This window comes from Oncorhynchus kisutch, linkage group LG6 (assembly GCF_002021735.2).
Source record: "Oncorhynchus kisutch isolate 150728-3 linkage group LG6, Okis_V2, whole genome shotgun sequence".
Classification (NCBI taxonomy): Eukaryota; Metazoa; Chordata; class Actinopteri; order Salmoniformes; family Salmonidae; genus Oncorhynchus; species Oncorhynchus kisutch.
The window spans coordinates 39,318,101-39,335,239 of NC_034179.2; the positions used below are offsets into that span (position 1 = coordinate 39,318,101).

The 17,139-nt window shown below is 42.7% G+C and overlaps 1 protein-coding gene across 3 annotated transcripts in view; it reads left to right on the top strand.

The window, feature by feature from the left end:
* Positions 1–16,374, top strand: part of hlcs (holocarboxylase synthetase (biotin-(proprionyl-CoA-carboxylase (ATP-hydrolysing)) ligase)) — a 39,350-nt gene extending 22,976 nt beyond the window's left edge. For 2 of the 3 annotated variants that reach the window (XM_020485635.2, XM_020485636.2), the window contains 5 exons: positions 10,054–10,121; positions 10,309–10,469; positions 14,074–14,188; positions 14,358–14,571; positions 14,799–16,059. In XM_020485635.2, coding sequence (XP_020341224.2) covers positions 10,054–10,121; positions 10,309–10,469; positions 14,074–14,188; positions 14,358–14,571; positions 14,799–14,970 — 730 coding nt within the window. In that variant the 3' untranslated portion in view covers positions 14,971–16,059. Of the gene's footprint in view, positions 1–10,053; positions 10,122–10,308; positions 10,470–14,073; positions 14,189–14,357; positions 14,572–14,798 lie in introns of all 3 variants that reach the window. The other variant, XM_020485634.2, reaches the window with a different exon arrangement.
* The last annotated feature ends 765 nt before the right edge of the window (positions 16,375–17,139 follow it).

Consider the following 17,139-nt stretch of genomic DNA (forward strand, 5'->3'; position numbering starts at 1 on the left):
TGGCTGACCAGAGTTAAAGTTTACATCTCCAGCAAGTCGGTATGCTAAGGAGCTGGAGTCTGCAGGTCAGGCTTTGTGGAGAGGGCCCTGCAGGGCACAGGCCTCATAGAAGTGTTCAAGTGGAGCAGGAGAAAGAGAGAGAGAGAGAGACACACACTCGCACAAGTGGGAGAATAGAGATGAACAATATTTGAACATATTTTGTCATCGGAAATTCAATAGGCATCATCAGGGTGGAGGAGAATAGTTGCTTTATCAACACTGTGTGATAAAGGTTCTACATATGTCATGAAAACACAAGCTCCAAGGAAAGACTGACATACTGTCCAAGACATCGTTCTTTAAACAAAGACATCACAGCTCTAAAGAAAGAAATTGAGTGTCGTTCCTCTGTATGTTCTGATGACAAGCGTTTCTGACTAAACCTCTAGGGCCATTTTGCAGGGTCCAGCAGAGTCAGGGAAAAGAGGGCGACCTGCCCTCGCCTGCCCTCAGTAATGGACGACGCCTCCCATTGATCACCTCTAAGGGTGCTATTTGAAAATGATCATTTGTGCCAACAGGATTACCTCAATTAATCACATTTACAGATTAGTTTTTACTCTCCTATCGATCATCACCTTTGTTTCGGCTGATGATCAATGCAAACTAGTTTAGGCTAACCACGGCAAATCCAATTGTGAAAAAGAGCATTGACGGCAGAAATAATCTCTTAATTTAAGATATTTTGATCTGGGGGATTGGTTAGGGATTGGATGGGATGGGAGAGTGTTTTTATGATAAATGGCTTTCAGTGAAAGGTCCCCAAATTAGAGATTTAGGCCTATATCACTCTGCCTGATGAGTTATGATTTGAATTGAAGTTTTATCAGAAAATAAAATCCAGTCAAGTCAATTAATTTTGTAATTGAAAATTACTATAATGACTTGGAGGCAGTCATCCACGTCAGTGTGGGCAAAATCGAGTTACTGTTTATTTGCCTTCACCCCAACAGCCATTCCCTGTGACAGGCTGCATGCTGTTGAGAAACATCTTCACCTGGCCTGTTTAAGAATCAACAGAGCATAGCTTCACCCCTAGGCCTAGGGCTAACCTTTGGGTTGAAAATCCTCTTTTTGTCTGCTATGTGTAATGTGTACCCCACACCATTCTCTCCTATACCCCCGAAAACAATGGTTAAGTGACTGGGCCTTTACACTAATCCAGGACTGACACACACACACACACACACACACACACACACACACACACACACACACACACACACACACACACACACACACACACACACACACACACTATATATAAGTCTAGGGAGGTATGAGTTACTGCTCCTCCCCTCTTGTCCCTCTGACCTATTGGCGCTGAGTAAGTGACCCCTCTGGCTCAGCTGCCCCCCCAAGACAAAGCTCTGGGAGCCTATCTCTGGTCCGGCCAGCCAAACAAAGGCCTGGCCGGACTTAAAAGGGCCCTGCTCTTCTGGGAGAGGTGGTCCCATCTTTCATCCCCAGACGTGTTACTTTGTAATGTCTTTTTCCTGGGCTTGTTGTAATTATGAGCTGGACAATGGTCCCAGCCTGGTCAGTGACTGCTGCTGGATGGGATGGTTGAGTAGAAGGGGTTACTGCTGCTGGATGGGATGGGGTGGTTGAGTAGAAGGGGTTACTGCTGCTGGATGGGGTGGTTGAGTAGTAGGGGTTACTGCTGCTGGATGGGGTGGTTGAGTAGTAGGTGTTACTGCTGCTGGATAGGGTGGTTGAGTAGTAGGGGTTACTGCTGCTGGATAGGGTGGGTTACTGCTGCTGCGGTGTTGGCACTCAGTCTCTTCCTCCCCTCTCTCGCTCTTTTGCTCTACCCATTTCTGCCTCTCTCCTAATCTTAATATAGCTGTACCTCTCCTTTCCCTACTTGAAGGTATTGATCATTCAGGTTTGGCAATAGTTGACCTGTAACTGTTCTGTCTTAAGACGTCAGTTCCTTGTTTTGAAAGTCACAGCATTGTTTTGATTTGAATAAGTTAAAGTGTACAGAGATAGAGGGGGAGAGTGAGAAATAAATAGAGAGAGGGAGGGAAAGGATTGTGTGTCTGAGTGGGTGCACAGTGCAGGTTGAGGAGGTAGTCCCTGCACTTTTTGATTTTGAAGAGACCAACCTGGAGTAACACAGCTGTTTTGTGCTACTGGCCTTGGCTCAGGGAGAAGCAGGCCATATCGTTTGGCCGCCGCCAGCAACCCAGATAGATTGGAGGGAGGTGTGCAATCCGTCTTGCTTAAAGACAAGAATTTCTTTCATATTTCGAATACAGTTTTTTGTCTGAGTCACATGTTTTCTGGCTCAAGGGGACGTTGCAATCTTATTGCTGCAGTACACGGGGAGTTTTATATTTATGTTTTTATAGTCCTGCATCCTACGTGTTTTATATTCCTACAGTACCAGTCAAAAGTTTGGACACACCTATGGGCTCCCAAGTGGCACAGAGGTCTGAGGTCTGTAAATAAGAGTTTGTTCTCAACTGACTTTACCTAGTTAAATAAAGGTTAAATAAAAAATAAAAACCTACTCATTTAAGGGTTTTTCTTTATTTTTACTCTATTCTATATTGTATAATAATAGTGAATATATCAAAACAATTAAATAACAGACATGGAATCATGTAGTAAGCAAAAAAAGTGTTAAACAATTCAAAATGGTATATTTGAGATTCTTCAAAGTAGCCACCCTTTGCCTTTATGACAGCTTTGCACACTATTGGCGTTCTCTCAACCAGCTTCATGAGATAGTCACCAGGAATGCATTTCAATTAACAGGTGTGCCTTGTTAATTTGTGGAATTTCTTTTCTTCTTAATGCATTTGAGCCAATCAGCTGTTGTGACAAGGTAGGGGTGGTATACAGATGATAGTCCTATTTTGTAAAAGACCAAGTCCATTATGGCAAAAACAGCTCAAATAAGCTTATAACTTATAACAAATAACTTAACAAAATGTGTAAAAAGTGAAGGGGTCTGAATACTTTCTGAATGCACTGTACATACAGTCAGGTCCATAATTATTGGCACTCTTGATAAAGATTAGCAAAACCTGGTTGCCTCTGCCAGGAGTGGATCTTCCAGCAAGACAGGAAACCCAAGCACTAATAAAATCCATAAAGATTTTTTTTGCAAAAAATACTTAGCTTTTTCATTGTAAGCTCATTTGCTTTTGTGGCTGCCAGTCAAATAGCGTTGCACTTCTGTTGTCATCTGATAAAAATGGAGCTATTTGAGGCGGAATATGTTGCACAAATGTATTTTCTATAGTTGGACACCCCTGATCACTCTATTGGGGGAAGAAGAAAGTAACTTGACTTTCAGTATAAAATGCTTTCTCCCATTGTGCTATTTACAAACAAACACATGACTGGCTCAACTGTTTTGGCGAACTACGGTAAGCTTCATAATGTAAAATAATGTGACCGATGAAATGAACAACGTGATCTGCTTTATTTCCTAACTTCTGCTCTAGTTGACTGCAGGTATTTTACTTATAAAGTAGCTACAAATATAAACATGTATTGGTTAACTTCAAAGAAATAGTTGACGTATTGACAAACCATCCCGTGTCTATTTCCAAATACCCCTGTATACCGCCCAAGCTTAGTTTCCTTGTCCATTTGTTTCACTTTAAGGTGAAAACCCTGCCATTGTAGCCGTCTAATTGTTAATTGTGGGCCTTTTCTTTCTGTTTTTTATGGACGTTATTGAGAATTCTTCTAATGTGTTTGGGCTTTTCTGAGCCAGCGGCGACCTCTGTGGCACTCTGTGTATGTGCTTTCAAAATTAGATTGACTTTCTAGAGGAATGCATTAGCCCCCCAAGCTTTACAGCCCAGGACTGGCTGAGCTGGCCCTTATTAGAGATGGCTCTTCATTCAAACGCACGCACACACACACACATGCACTTGCTTCTACACACTCATACGCACACACGCAGCACACACACAAACACCCATACCCCCCACCTCCTTCTTTATTGACAATCTCTCATTGAGCGTATAAGAGCATTACCATGTTTAGGACTGAGTTGTTTTGTGTGATCTCATATTTGCATTGTAGAAATGTATTTCACACTGCTTTGCATGCTAAGCTGGCCCAGGGAGAAGAGGGGGAACTTATTTTAGATGTGACAAAGCCCAAGAAAAAAATACATGGGGGGGGGGTGAAACACCCTCCACCCAGACACAGTTAATTTTGGTTCCCAGCTTTGGGACAATGCAGCTTTTCTCTCTCCTCTCTCTGTGGCTGGGCTCTGTACTGACTCTATAATAGAGACCAGAGCAGTCTGGGAGGAGGAGACAGACTTGAAGTGGCTCTCCCTTTCTTTCTTTCTCTCTCTCTCTCCCTATGGCACTCTCTCACTCTTACTCCTAATATTCCACCATTCAGTAGGCCTATTTTGACTACAATTATGTTTTTTTAAAGGTGCTTTTGAGACCTTGGACTAATAATGATGCTGGACTTTTTCCACATTTTGTTATGTTACAGCCTTATTGTAAAATGTATTAAATATTTTTTTCCCTCAATCTACACACACTACCCCATAATGAAAAAGTGAAAACAGGTTTTTAGAATTTTTTCAAAATGTTTTAAGACCTAAAAAACGGATACCTTATTTACATAACTATTCAGACCTTTTGCTAGGAGACTCGGAATTGAGCTCAGGTGCATCCTGTTTCGATTGATCATCCTTGATGTTTCTGCAACTTGATTGGAATACATCTGTGGTAAATTCAATTGATTGGACATGATTTGGAAAGGCACACACCTGTCTATATAAGGTCCCACAGTTGACAGTACATTACAGAGCAAAAACCAAGCCATAAGGTTGAAGGAATTGTCAGTAGAGCTCCAAGACAGGATTGTGTCGAGGCACAGATCTGGGAAAGGGTACCAGTGGCCTTGGTCAGGGAGGTGACCAAGAACCCAATGGTCACTCTAGAGTTCCTCTGTGGAGATGGGAGAACCTTCCAGAAGGACAATCTCTGCAGTTCTCCACCAATCAGGCCTTTATGATAGTGGCCAGACGGAAGCCACTCAGTAAAAGGCAGAGGCCAATAACATCCCTATTTTGAAGCATGATGGTGGCAGAAACATGCTGTGGGGATGTTTTTCAGCGGCAGAGACGGGGAGACTAGTCAAGATTGAAGGCAAGATGAATGGAGCAAAGTACAGAGAGATCCTTGATGAAAACCTGCTCCAGAGCACTCAGGACCTCCGAGCGGGGCAAAGGTTCACCTTCCAACAGGACAACAAGCCTAAGCACACAGCAAAGACAACGCAGTGGCTTTGGGACAAGTTTCTGAATGTCCTTGAGTGGCCCAGCCAGAGCCCGCACTTGAACCCAATCGAACATCTCTGGAGAGATCTAAAATTAGCTCTGCAGTGACTCTCCCCATCCAACCTGACAGAGCTTGAGAGGATATGCAGAGAAAAATGGGACAAACTCCCAAAATACAGGTGTGCCAAGCTTGTGGCGTCATACCCAAGAAGACTCGAGGCTGTAATCACTGCCAAAAGTACTTCAACAAAGTACTTAGTAAAGTGTCGGAATAAATATGTAAATATGATATTTCAGTTTTTTATTTTGAATACATTAGCAAACATTTCTTAACCTGTTTATGCTTTGTCATTATGGGTTATTATGGGGCTTTGTCATTATGGGTTATTGTGTGGGGGGGGGGGTGATTCAATCCATTTTAGAATAAGGCAGTAACGTAACAAAATGTAGAAAAAGTCAAGGGGTCGGAATACTCTCCGACTGCACTGTTTGAATCAGTGGCCCAAGATTTGGGGTGGAAATGGCCTATTCTGAAGGGTGACTTCCTTATGGATATTGCGAAAGTGCTTTGAGTATTCATCCAGATGATGTTTTCATGAAGTGCTTCAAACGTTCTACACTTCCACAGTAGTCAGTCACATTACCAGTAGTACATCTCTTCATTCACCCACTTCCCATTGCATCTCAGCCATTATCTTCCTCCTCGGCTGTAAACAACGGAAAAACACACTCACACACACACCTCTTACACACAAATTGAAGAAAACATGCACACCCACACGCGACCCACACCTCCAGCTGTATCAGACACTTTATCAGACACTTAATGGTGGACAACGGTACCCTGGCAACCTGGTGAGGAGGTCAGCGAAAGTCTTCCTAGCCTAGTTAAGGCACTGATGTTCTTATTAAAAGCAAATTTCTGTGGCTGAAGGACTCCAGAGAGCCAGCTGGGCCTCCTGTTCGCTTCACCTCACACCTTGATTGGCGAGGGGGCGACCGTCGTCACGGAGCGGCACACAGGGTTCTCCCTAGTCCTGCCAAACAGCGTCAGCGCTCAATTAGGGCAACTGCGCGGTGCTCCGAGCCTGGCCACCTCCTAACTGGCCTCAGATGCGGAGAGGTCATGCTCCTGCTAACATGGTTCACAGACATGACTCACACAGCTCACACTGCGGCACACAAATACTGTGTGCGTGTCTGTGTGAGGGAAGATTTGGAAGAGCAGTGCGAGATTTACTATGACATGGCAGTATACAGGATTTCATGCCTTTTTTAAACTAAACCATGCATGAAAGCTATTTTCTTAACACAGGTTCATAGCCAAGCATTACTCAACATCATCATAATTGATTAACATATATTGCATGTTGCTACTTTTATTTTTATTCAGTCAACATTTTATTAATCTTAGTTTGGCGAAGAAAGTACAGCAGAATACTTAATATTCAAGTTATTTAAAACATTTTCCCTGTGTCTAGAACTTTTTGAAGGCTTAAGTATTTTGACCGCACAGGTTTTTGTTGAGCAAGGGATGGCAGGTTTTTTTTCCGTTGGGCCATTATACCACGTCCAATTGAATTACTATCAGTTTGAGATAACAAATTCCTACATCTGCTAATCAGCGTATATTTTTTTTTTTTAACATTTTCTCTCGTTTCTCTTTTTTTGCTTCCACCACTCTCCGCCATGCATATCTCTGACATATTTGCGTAGATCAAGGAATTTGCTGCAAACAATAGTAATAAGTCCACTTCAAAAAGCACAAGAAAACGGATTTCGACACCCACCATCTGATTGTTCTGAAATCGTTTCTGTTGTCAGAAACAGATAAGATTAGCATTCATGAAACATTAATTTGTTGAAATATACACTAAACCAAAATATAAACCCATCATGCAAGAATGTACAGTTTATATAAGGAAATCAGTCAATTGAAATAAATTCATTAGGCCCTAATCTATAGATTTCACATGACTGGGAATACAGATATGCCTTAATAAAAAGGAAGTGGCGTAGATCAGAAAACCAGTCAGTATCTGGTGTGACCACCATTTGCCTCATGCATCACATGTCCTTCACATAGAGTTGATCAGGCTGTTGATTGTGGCCTGTGGAATGTTGTTCCACTCCTCTTCAGTGGCTGTGCGAAGTTGCTGGATATTTGCGGGAACTGGAACATACTGTCATACACGTCGATCCAAAGCATCCCAAACATTCTCAATGGGTGACATGTCTGGTGAGTATGCAGGCCAAGGAAGAACTGGGACATTTTCAGCTTCCAGGAATTGTGTACAGGTCCTTACAACATGTGCATTATCATGCTGAAACATAAGATGATGGTGGCAGATGAATGGCACGGCAATGGACCTCAAGATCTCGTCATGGTATGTCTGCATTCAAATTGCCATCGATAAAATGCAATTGTTTTCGTTGTCCGTAGCTTATTCCCGCACATACCATAACACCACCACCACTATGGACACTGTTCACAACGTTGACATCAGCAATCCGCTCGCACACACGATACCATACATGTCTGCCATCTACCCGATACAGTTCAAATTGGGATTCATCAGTGAAGAGCATACTTCTCCAGCATCGAAGGTGAGCATTTGCCCACTAAAGTCAGTTACGCCAAACTGCAGTCAGTTCGGCTTCAGTCACTCCTGCGTTATCTTGGCTGTGTGCTTAGGGTCGTTGTCCTGTTGGAAAGTGAACCTTCACCCCAGTCTGAGGTCCTGAGCACTCTGGAGCAGGTTTTCATCAAGGATCTCTCTGTACTTTGTTCCGTTCATCTTTCCCTGGATCCTGACTAGTCTCCCAGTCCCTGTCACTAAAAACATCCCCACAGCATGTTTCTGCCGCCATCATGCTTCAAAATAGGGATGTTATTGGCCTCTGCCTTTTACTGAGTGGCTTCCGTCTGGCCACTATCACAAAGGCCTGATTGGTGGAGAACTGCAGAGATGCTGCCACCACCATGCTTCACCTTAGGGAGGATGCCAGGTTTCATCCAGACGTAACGCTTGGCATGCAGAGCAAAGAGTTCAATCCAGAGAATCTTGTTTCTCATGGTCAGAGAGTCTTTTAGGGGCCTTTTGGAAAACTCCAAGTGGGCTGTCGTGCCTTTTACTGAGGAGTGGCTTCCTTCTGGCCACTCTACCATAAAGGCCTGATTGGTAGAGTGCTGCAGAGATGGTTGTCCTTCTGGAAGGTTCTCCCATCTCCACAGAGGAACTCTGGAGCTCTGTCAGAGTGACCATCGGGTTCTTGGTCACTTCCCTGACCAAGGCCCATCTCACCCGATTGTTCGGTTTAGCTGGGTGGCCAGACTCTTGGTGGTTCCAAACTTTTTCCATTTAAGAATGATGGAGGCCACTGTGTTCTTGGGGACCTTCAATGCTGCAGACCTTGTTTTGTACCCTCCCCCAGATCTGTGCCTCGACACAATCCTGTCTTGGAGCTCTACGGACAATTCCTTCGAACTCATGTGGACTCCAATCAAGGATGATCAATGGAAACAGGATGTACCTGAGCTCAATTTTCGAGTCTCATAGCAAAGAGTCTGAATACTTATGTAAATAAGGTATTTCTGTTTCTATTTTTACTTTGTCATTATTGGGTATTGTGTGTAGATTGATGAGAATGTTTTTTCATTTACTACTTTTTAGACTAAAGCTGTAGTGTAACAATGTGGTAAATCAAGGGGTCTGAATACTTTCCGAAGGCACTGTAACCTCTGTTTTTTTATATTTTTTATTTAGCTTATAAAACTTTTTAATTCTGCATTGTTGATAAAGGGCTCGTAAGTAAGCATATCATGATAAAGTCCACACCTGTTGTATCCGGCATATGTGACAAGTAACATTTCATTTTAATTGATTAATTGCTAACCAAATGATTAGATAAGAACAGGTAGGTAGCCTAACGGTTAAGAGCTTTGGGCCCGTAACCAAAAGGTTGCTGGTTCAAATCCCTGAGACAACTAAGTTAAGTCTATTGATGTGCCCCTGAGCAAGTCACTTAACCGTAATTGCTCCTGTAAGTCACTCTGGATAAGAGCGTCTGCTAAATTACTCAAATGTAAAACGATTGTGTTTAAAAAGCATTAGCTCCTGGGCCTGTGTGTGTTTGTGGTGTGTGTTTGGGGTTAAAGGAGAGGTGCAGAGTTAACACCACCTACCTGAGTAGTTTATCTTTAACTGAGTGTGATTAATGCAGGGTGGCCATCCAAAGCGACACTAGTAGCTCTGGGCCTTCTAGAAAGGAAATATTAACTACCAGGCATCTGCAGCCAAGCTATTTGAGAGAGAGGAGAACATATTTGAAAATGATTGATCAACAGGGTCTTTTTTTTACTCTCAGTGCAAAGGCAGTTTGTTGTGTTTTTGTGTTTGACTAATCACACATGAAATGGGCCTATGTTTTTGGTGAGTTGTTGAAGTAGACACGTCACACGCAGTGTAGCAGGGCTAAGGGCCCAGCACTGACGGGGGGTGTGTGTGAGAGAAAGTGATGGAAGGACCGTCCTCCTCTGCTAGCTAATAGTTTGAGAAATGATTTCTGTAACACCAATGATTGAATGCAGAACTAAACTAGTGACTCAACTACTATTTTTCTCAAAGGGTGTCATTTACAGAGTGTTGTCAGTGTATGAATAATACTCTTATCACTAATCAGTTATGTGAAGGCAACACTTTCATATTCTGACACCTTCCTTCCCTCCTGTCCTTCAGGTTGATGCTCCAGCTGCCTGAGAAAATGGGGTTAACTGCTGTAGCGGCTCGACAGACCCAGGGTAGAGGTCAGTTTCCAACACAACGCTCTCTCACTCACTTTTTTTCTTGCTCTCTCTCCCTCACTTAGCTACTACTTTTCAATTCACCTACATTGGTACGTTTTTGTACCTCGTTCCAATGAACAACCTAAAGGTGGATTGTTACATCATGTCGCCTCTTACTGTGTTTTTTGTTGCATTTTCCGTATGTCAGGCCGTGGGGGGAATGCGTGGCTGAGTCCTCTGGGGTGTGCCATGTTTAGTGTGCATGTGCAAGTGGCTGTGAGTTCCAGACTGGGCCAGAGGATCCCCTTCCTGCAGCACCTGGCTGCCCTGGCTGTGGTGGAGGCCGTACGCACCCTTCCCGGTTACCAGGTACAAACACTACATACTACTGCTGCATGGTTACCACCAAGCTACACTATATATAAAAAAGTATGTGGACACCCCTTCAATTAGTAGATTTGGGTATTTCAGCCACACCCGTTGCTGACAGGTGTATAAAATCGAGCACACCGCCATGCAATCTCCATTGACAAACATTGGCTGTTGAATGGCCTTACTGAAGAGCTCAGTGACTTTCAAAGTGGCACCGTCATAGGATGCCACCTTTCCAACAAGTCAGTTCGTCAAATCTATGTCAGCTAGAGCTGCCCCGGTCGTGCTGGTATTGTGAAGTTGAAATGTCTATGAGCAACAACGGCTCAGCCGTGAAGTGGTAGGCCACAAAAGCTCACAGAATGGGACAGCCGAGTGCTGAAGCGCGTAGCGCATAAAAATCGTATGTCCTTGGGTTGCAACACTCACTACGAAGTTCCAAACAGCCTCTGGAACCAACGTCAGCACAATACCTGTTTGTCGGGAGCTTCATGAAATGGGTTTCCATGGCCGAGCAGCCGCACACAAGCCTAAGATCACCATGTGCAATGCAAAGTGTCGGCTTGAGTGGTGTAAGCTCGCCGCCATTGGAATCTGGAGCAGTAGAAATGCGTTCTTTGGAGTGATGTCTCACGCTTCACAATCTGGCAGTCAGATGGACGAATCTGGGTTTGGTGGATGCCAGGAGAACGCCTGACTGAATGCATAGTGCCAACTATAAAGTTTGGTGGAGGAGGAGTAATGTTCTGGGGCTGTTTTTTATGTTTCAGGCTATTCCCCTTAATTCCAGTGAAGGGAAATCTTAACGCTACAGCATACAATGACATTCTAGATGTGCCAACAGTTTGGGGAAGGCCCTATTCCTGTTTCAGCATGACAATGCCCCCGTGCACAAAGCAAGGTTCATACCTAAATGGTTTGTCAAGATCGGTGTGAAAGAACTTGACTGGCCTGCACAGTGCCCTGACCTCAACCACATCAAAAACCTTTGGGGTGAATTGGAACACCGACTGCAAGCCAGGCCTGATCGCCCAACATCAGTGCCCAACCTCACTAATGCTCTTGTGGCTGAATGGAGGCAAGTCCCCGCAGCAATGTTCCAATGCAATGTTCCATCTAGTGGAAAGCTTTCACAGAATAGTGGAGGCTGTTATAGCAGCAAAGGGGGGACAAACTCCATATTAATACCCATGATTTTGGAATGAGATGTTCAACAAGCAGGTGTCCGCTTACTTTTGGACATGTAGTGCATCTCCAAGCTACAGCCATAGACCTGCCCTATCCCAATCCATGTCACTGAGGTTAAGCCTGTCATCACTAGAATACTTTACTTACTGCACTGATACATTTACCATTGGGAGCACTCCTTATGCCGAATAAAGGGCTCCAGGTTTCACACAGCTATTTATGGCCAGTCAGGTGTCCCTCCTCCTTGTTCTGTTCAACGCAATGCACTTCCCTCTCCAAATGGATGGTATGTCTAACTCACTGATCAAAGGGTTCTGTGCTAGAACTCTTCTTTCTCCCCCTCTCTCATTAAGCATCTATTTTACATGGTGTAAGGGCCCGATTTTGCTTCCAGGAGTGTTTGTGTGTGAGAAAATATATGTGCTGCAGTGTGGGGGTCTGTGATGAGAAACACACTGGTGTCACACTGCCCAGTTGTTTATGGGCTCTGGCCAGTCAGCCAAAGTGTAGAACAAGCCTATGCATGGCACAGGAAATAGTACTGGACGTGAAGAAATAACAGCCAACATTTTGCCTAAATATTTCTCTCTTAATCAAGACTAGAGGCCAGGTTTACATGTAGCTGGATATGCCATTTTTGGAGGTAATGTAGGTCTGTCAAAGCCATTGTAGATGTGTTCCATGAGTTATGGTAAAATATAAACAGACATGGTGGCCGTTTTAAGGGATGTGCTGCAGATGGGGAGAACCTAACTTTCAAAGCAGGCCAGAGATGTTCAGGTTGACAGACATACAGTATGGTATTTTGAACCCGTGTAGACGCTACATTTGCACGATTATGTCATTTCTTGTACAGATTGTTTTTACAGACAGGGTATGTAAAACTAATTATTTAGATCTCTGTCTTAGCTTGTTCTAGAACTAACTATTTCCATGTATAGCATGTCATGTCTTACATGTAATACTACATATTTGATTATTTAAGTAATAATGCCCTAGAATCTGGTGTTTGGAGGACATATTGGCACGGTCCTCCAAACACCGGCTTCAAGGGCATTATCACTTTTATACAACAGGTTACCAACATATTCAAGTAATGATTGACATATATAATTAAAAAATGTATTTTGATGAATTTATTCATGCTATTTCATCCTTCCACAAGATATAGTTCCGACATAAATCTAGGGTTGCTACCCAAGCTGGCTGGTTGTTTGTTCTATTGGTTCGGTTTCCAGAGACACGACCCAGTTGTTCAGTCTTTTTGTTCTGTATCTATGGACGCGACACAGTCCTTCGTTCTGAATGGACCATTACCATACTGGCTGGTAATATTCTTATCCCTTGCTAGCTAGCCAACTACATCTAACTTACAATCATGTCAAACAGTGCTGCCAGAATAACAGCAAAGTAGCTGGATTTGCGTTTGTTTGAACTGTTTTCTAATGACATTTATTTGGATACATCCATAACAATGAACTAATGATGCACGATTTGCCTGGCATAGAAATTGTGCTATCTCATAAGGACACTGTTGTTCAGAGGAGCTAGCCAACAACACAACTAACACAATCACTTCAAACTGAATCTTGAAAGACCGCAAAGTAGCTGCACTTCATTTTGTTTTTACCTGTTTTCTATTGATAGTTCTTTGTATATATCCATAAAAATTATGCTGATTCATGATTTTGACTGGCTGAGAAAAGCTGCCTGCCTGTCTGCCACATCCCTTCTCCTGACACGTTCATTACATTGGGACAGCTGGAGATCGAATTTGAATATTGAAACAATGTTGCAAATGTCGGAGAGACAGACAGCAAGGTTTATACAAATCTCCATTGTTGAAAACTACATGTTAGTGTAAAATAAATGTGAAAATGTCTTGATGCTTTTAATAGTGGAAATTAAGTTTATAAATTGCCTGGCTGGGCTGATGAGACAGTGGATTGCGCAGTCCGATGGAACAGAGTAAAATAGGCATTTTAACGTCATAGATTTAGCTGGTGGTAACTTGTGGAATAGACACTGGCTGGAATGCGGTTTTAACTAATCATCATTCAGGATTAGACCCACCGTTGTATAAAAGTGGATACGGTGTAGTGTACAATATATCCTTATTTAATAGTACTTTCATGTATTGATGTGTTACAACAACAAAAAAGTATTTTACCTCTATTTAACTAGGCAAGTCAGTTAAGAGCACATTCTTATTTTCAATGACGGCCTAGGAACATTGGGTTAACTGCCTTGTTCAGAGGCAGAACAACATATTTTTTTTACGTTGTCAGCTCAGGGATTCTATATTACAACCATTCGTTCACTAGTCCAATGCTCCAACCACTAGGCTACCTGCCGCCCCAGTGTATATGTGATATAGAACTGTATCTCAACGTCAGTTTTGGTCTCGTTGTAGGACATCGACCTAAGGGTGAAGTGGCCTAATGACATTTACTACGGTAACCTGATGAAGCTAGGAGGAGTGTTGGTGACATCAACAGTCATGGGACCAACCTTCCATCTCCTCATTGGTCAGAATCCTCTTCTACTTATGTTTATCCAAGTGCAGTATAATGGAGCTTCTGTTGAGGACTTAACCTGTTAACTTATAGAAAAAAACAGTGCTTGAATAAAATACCATTTGTTATTCTTGGTGAAGTGTCTTCTCAATGAATGTCTTTAAACAATCTGTTTCTCCAGGCTGTGGCTTTAACGTCAGCAACAGCAACCCCACCATTGCCATCAACGACTTGGTGATGCAGCACAACCGAGAGCATGGCACAAGCCTGGAGGCACTTAGCTCAGCCCAGCTCATCGGCCGCACCCTCACCTGCCTGGAGCAGCTCATCTCTGACTTCCAAGAACGGGGGTCAGAGGCCGTCCTACCCCTCTACTACAAGAGATGGATTCACAAGTAAGAACTTGGATGGATATTATTTTATACTCTGTAGGCTACCTGTAAAATCTACTCCCGCTGCTGCAGTTGCTACTGCTGATCATAATATTAATTGTCATTCAAGAGGAACTTCTTTCCCACACAGACATATTAATAAACACCTCTCACTCTTCAGACATAACATCTAAACATGGAAATTGTGTTTACACTACATTGACCTTGCTGTGCCCTCCGTCCTGTCTCAGTGGGACCCAGGTGCGCCTGTGGAGTGAGGATGGCCCCCAGGCTGTCGTGGTGGGCCTCGATGACAACGGCTTCCTGCAGGTGCGCTCCGAGGAGCAGGGCGTGGTCTCCGTGCAGCCTGACGGCAACTCCTTTGACATGCTAAGGAACCTGGTGGTCACCAAGCAACACTAGGATCCTGTATGGATCCCAATAGAGTAGCCCCACCTGGTTGCCTGAAGGGCATTTTAGCCAGGGGCATCATGAAAGAAGATTAGCCAGCTCCTACGTAGCTTGAGTTGGAGATACTCTTAACTATTTGTGAGATCTCACACAACTAATCTGCTAGGGAAAAATACAACTTAATTTTTTATTGTTTTTTACTTTTACTTAATTGACCTATCAATTACTTATCTGCAAGTATAAATACAAATGTTTGCTTATTTTACTTGATAGATTGGCTGAAACCTATTGGGAACTAAAGCATCTGAAATCGTTTGTTAGGATACCATCCAATGGTATTTGGGTAGCTGTTTTTAAAAGTTGGCCTGTTTAGTGTAGTGTGGTGGTAGTGGAATTACTTGACTAGTTCATGTATTACATCAGGGTTTCCTAACAGCATACATTTTTGTTGTAGCCCCAGACAAGCACATCTTTATTACATGATCAAATTATAGTTGGCAGCTACAGGATTTCTAAAATACAGTAGTTTATGAAGAATACAAAATTAGTTATTCACCGAACTCACTTATATTCAATTGTACAATAGCATGGTTTAAGTGTAATTTACCAGTAATTTTGTGCAAAGGTTGTGAAGTCAAATTGTCAACACTGATTATTTCCTTTTGTAATGTAGTATTCCATATAATATCTTTAGTTACAACACTCAAAGGCTCTCGAGAAAGTGCTAGAGGTCTTCTTTTCCAGAGGTGTTGACGCGAGTCCTATTAACATGTTAAAACACGTCTTTAGCTTATCACTTGGAAATGTACCAATCTGCTTTGCGTAAAGACGTTGTGATGCTATATTGACATGGGAGGTCACACTTAGATGCAAATGTATTCACTGAGTGCAAACACAATGTGATAGACTGCCCGAAGGCTGGCACCTAATCCCAATTGCTGGACTGTTTATTATTGGTTGCTACTGAGCTACGGGATAACCCAAGCCTGTTGCGCTGAATCATGTATTAACTTATGTTATCTTAGAACTCCATCAATTTAAGAACTGTAAGTTCATATCACTTACTTTAAGCATTGCATTTGATGTTTTGGAGGTTAGAGTGAGATGTTTTTGTTACTCTTTAGGACAGGCATGCTGGATTGCATTCCTTACTTTAAGTTTCAGAGACTATAACTGATACTCAATGTCTAACAATAGATATTTGTAAGATAAAGAGGTGATCTGTATATTTTGATAACACACACAATTGATGTAAAACATCAGCACTCTATAACTGTAATTATGTAATAAACGAATACTGGTTGCAGTTGTATGATGAAAAACTGTTTGGTAAACATGTATAAATATGAATTATCTTGTCATTCCAATAAGAGCTATTATTAAAAACCTATACTGAAATAAATGGCCTTTGATATATAATTTTTCTGACTTGCAATAGTTTGTAGACCATGATACCTTTGCATGAGTATTAGGCATAAGGTGTAGACACATTAATGAATCCCCTAGAGCGGAATTGGCTTTCAAGTCTGCCTCAAAATAATGTTGTTTGCAACAACCCAGTCTCCCATCTAAAGACATGTCATTGGACAACAAGAAGGGGCCTCTTAAACGAAGGTAGGTAGTTTTCCTGTTGCTTTCTTTGCTCTGCTCTCCTTTCTCCATGCCCCTTAAACTGTACTAAAGAGAAAGACACTGTTGATTGAGTCCAGCTTTGCCCAGCAGTGGCTGTAGAGTGGGAGAGGGAGGGGGGTAGTAGATTCCCTCCCTCTTCCGGTGGGGGAGTGATGAGGTGTGGGTGAGCCCCTTGGTGCAGGTGACCAGGAGGGAGTGAGGATTGGGGGGAGGGGGGGGGCAGCCCTCAGCTCCATTATAAGCTCATTCCCACCTTCTCGGATTTTAATAAATGTACCCAATATGGTTTCATCAAAGTTTAGCAGTGCGCTAACAATGTATTCAATGGCAACATTGAGGTATTTACAGTGCCTGGTTTTGAGTACTGTTACTTTTTGAGGAAACAACATGGTCCATGTAGCAATTTTGATCAACGAAGATTTAAGTCTTAGCTGCACCATTCTGATGTAGCTGATGGTGTGTACACTCTGGAGCATCAGCTATAAAGACTCCGGAGTTTCTCAAGCCTAAAGTTCATTAAGCAAATAGCTTACCTCTGGATCCATAAAT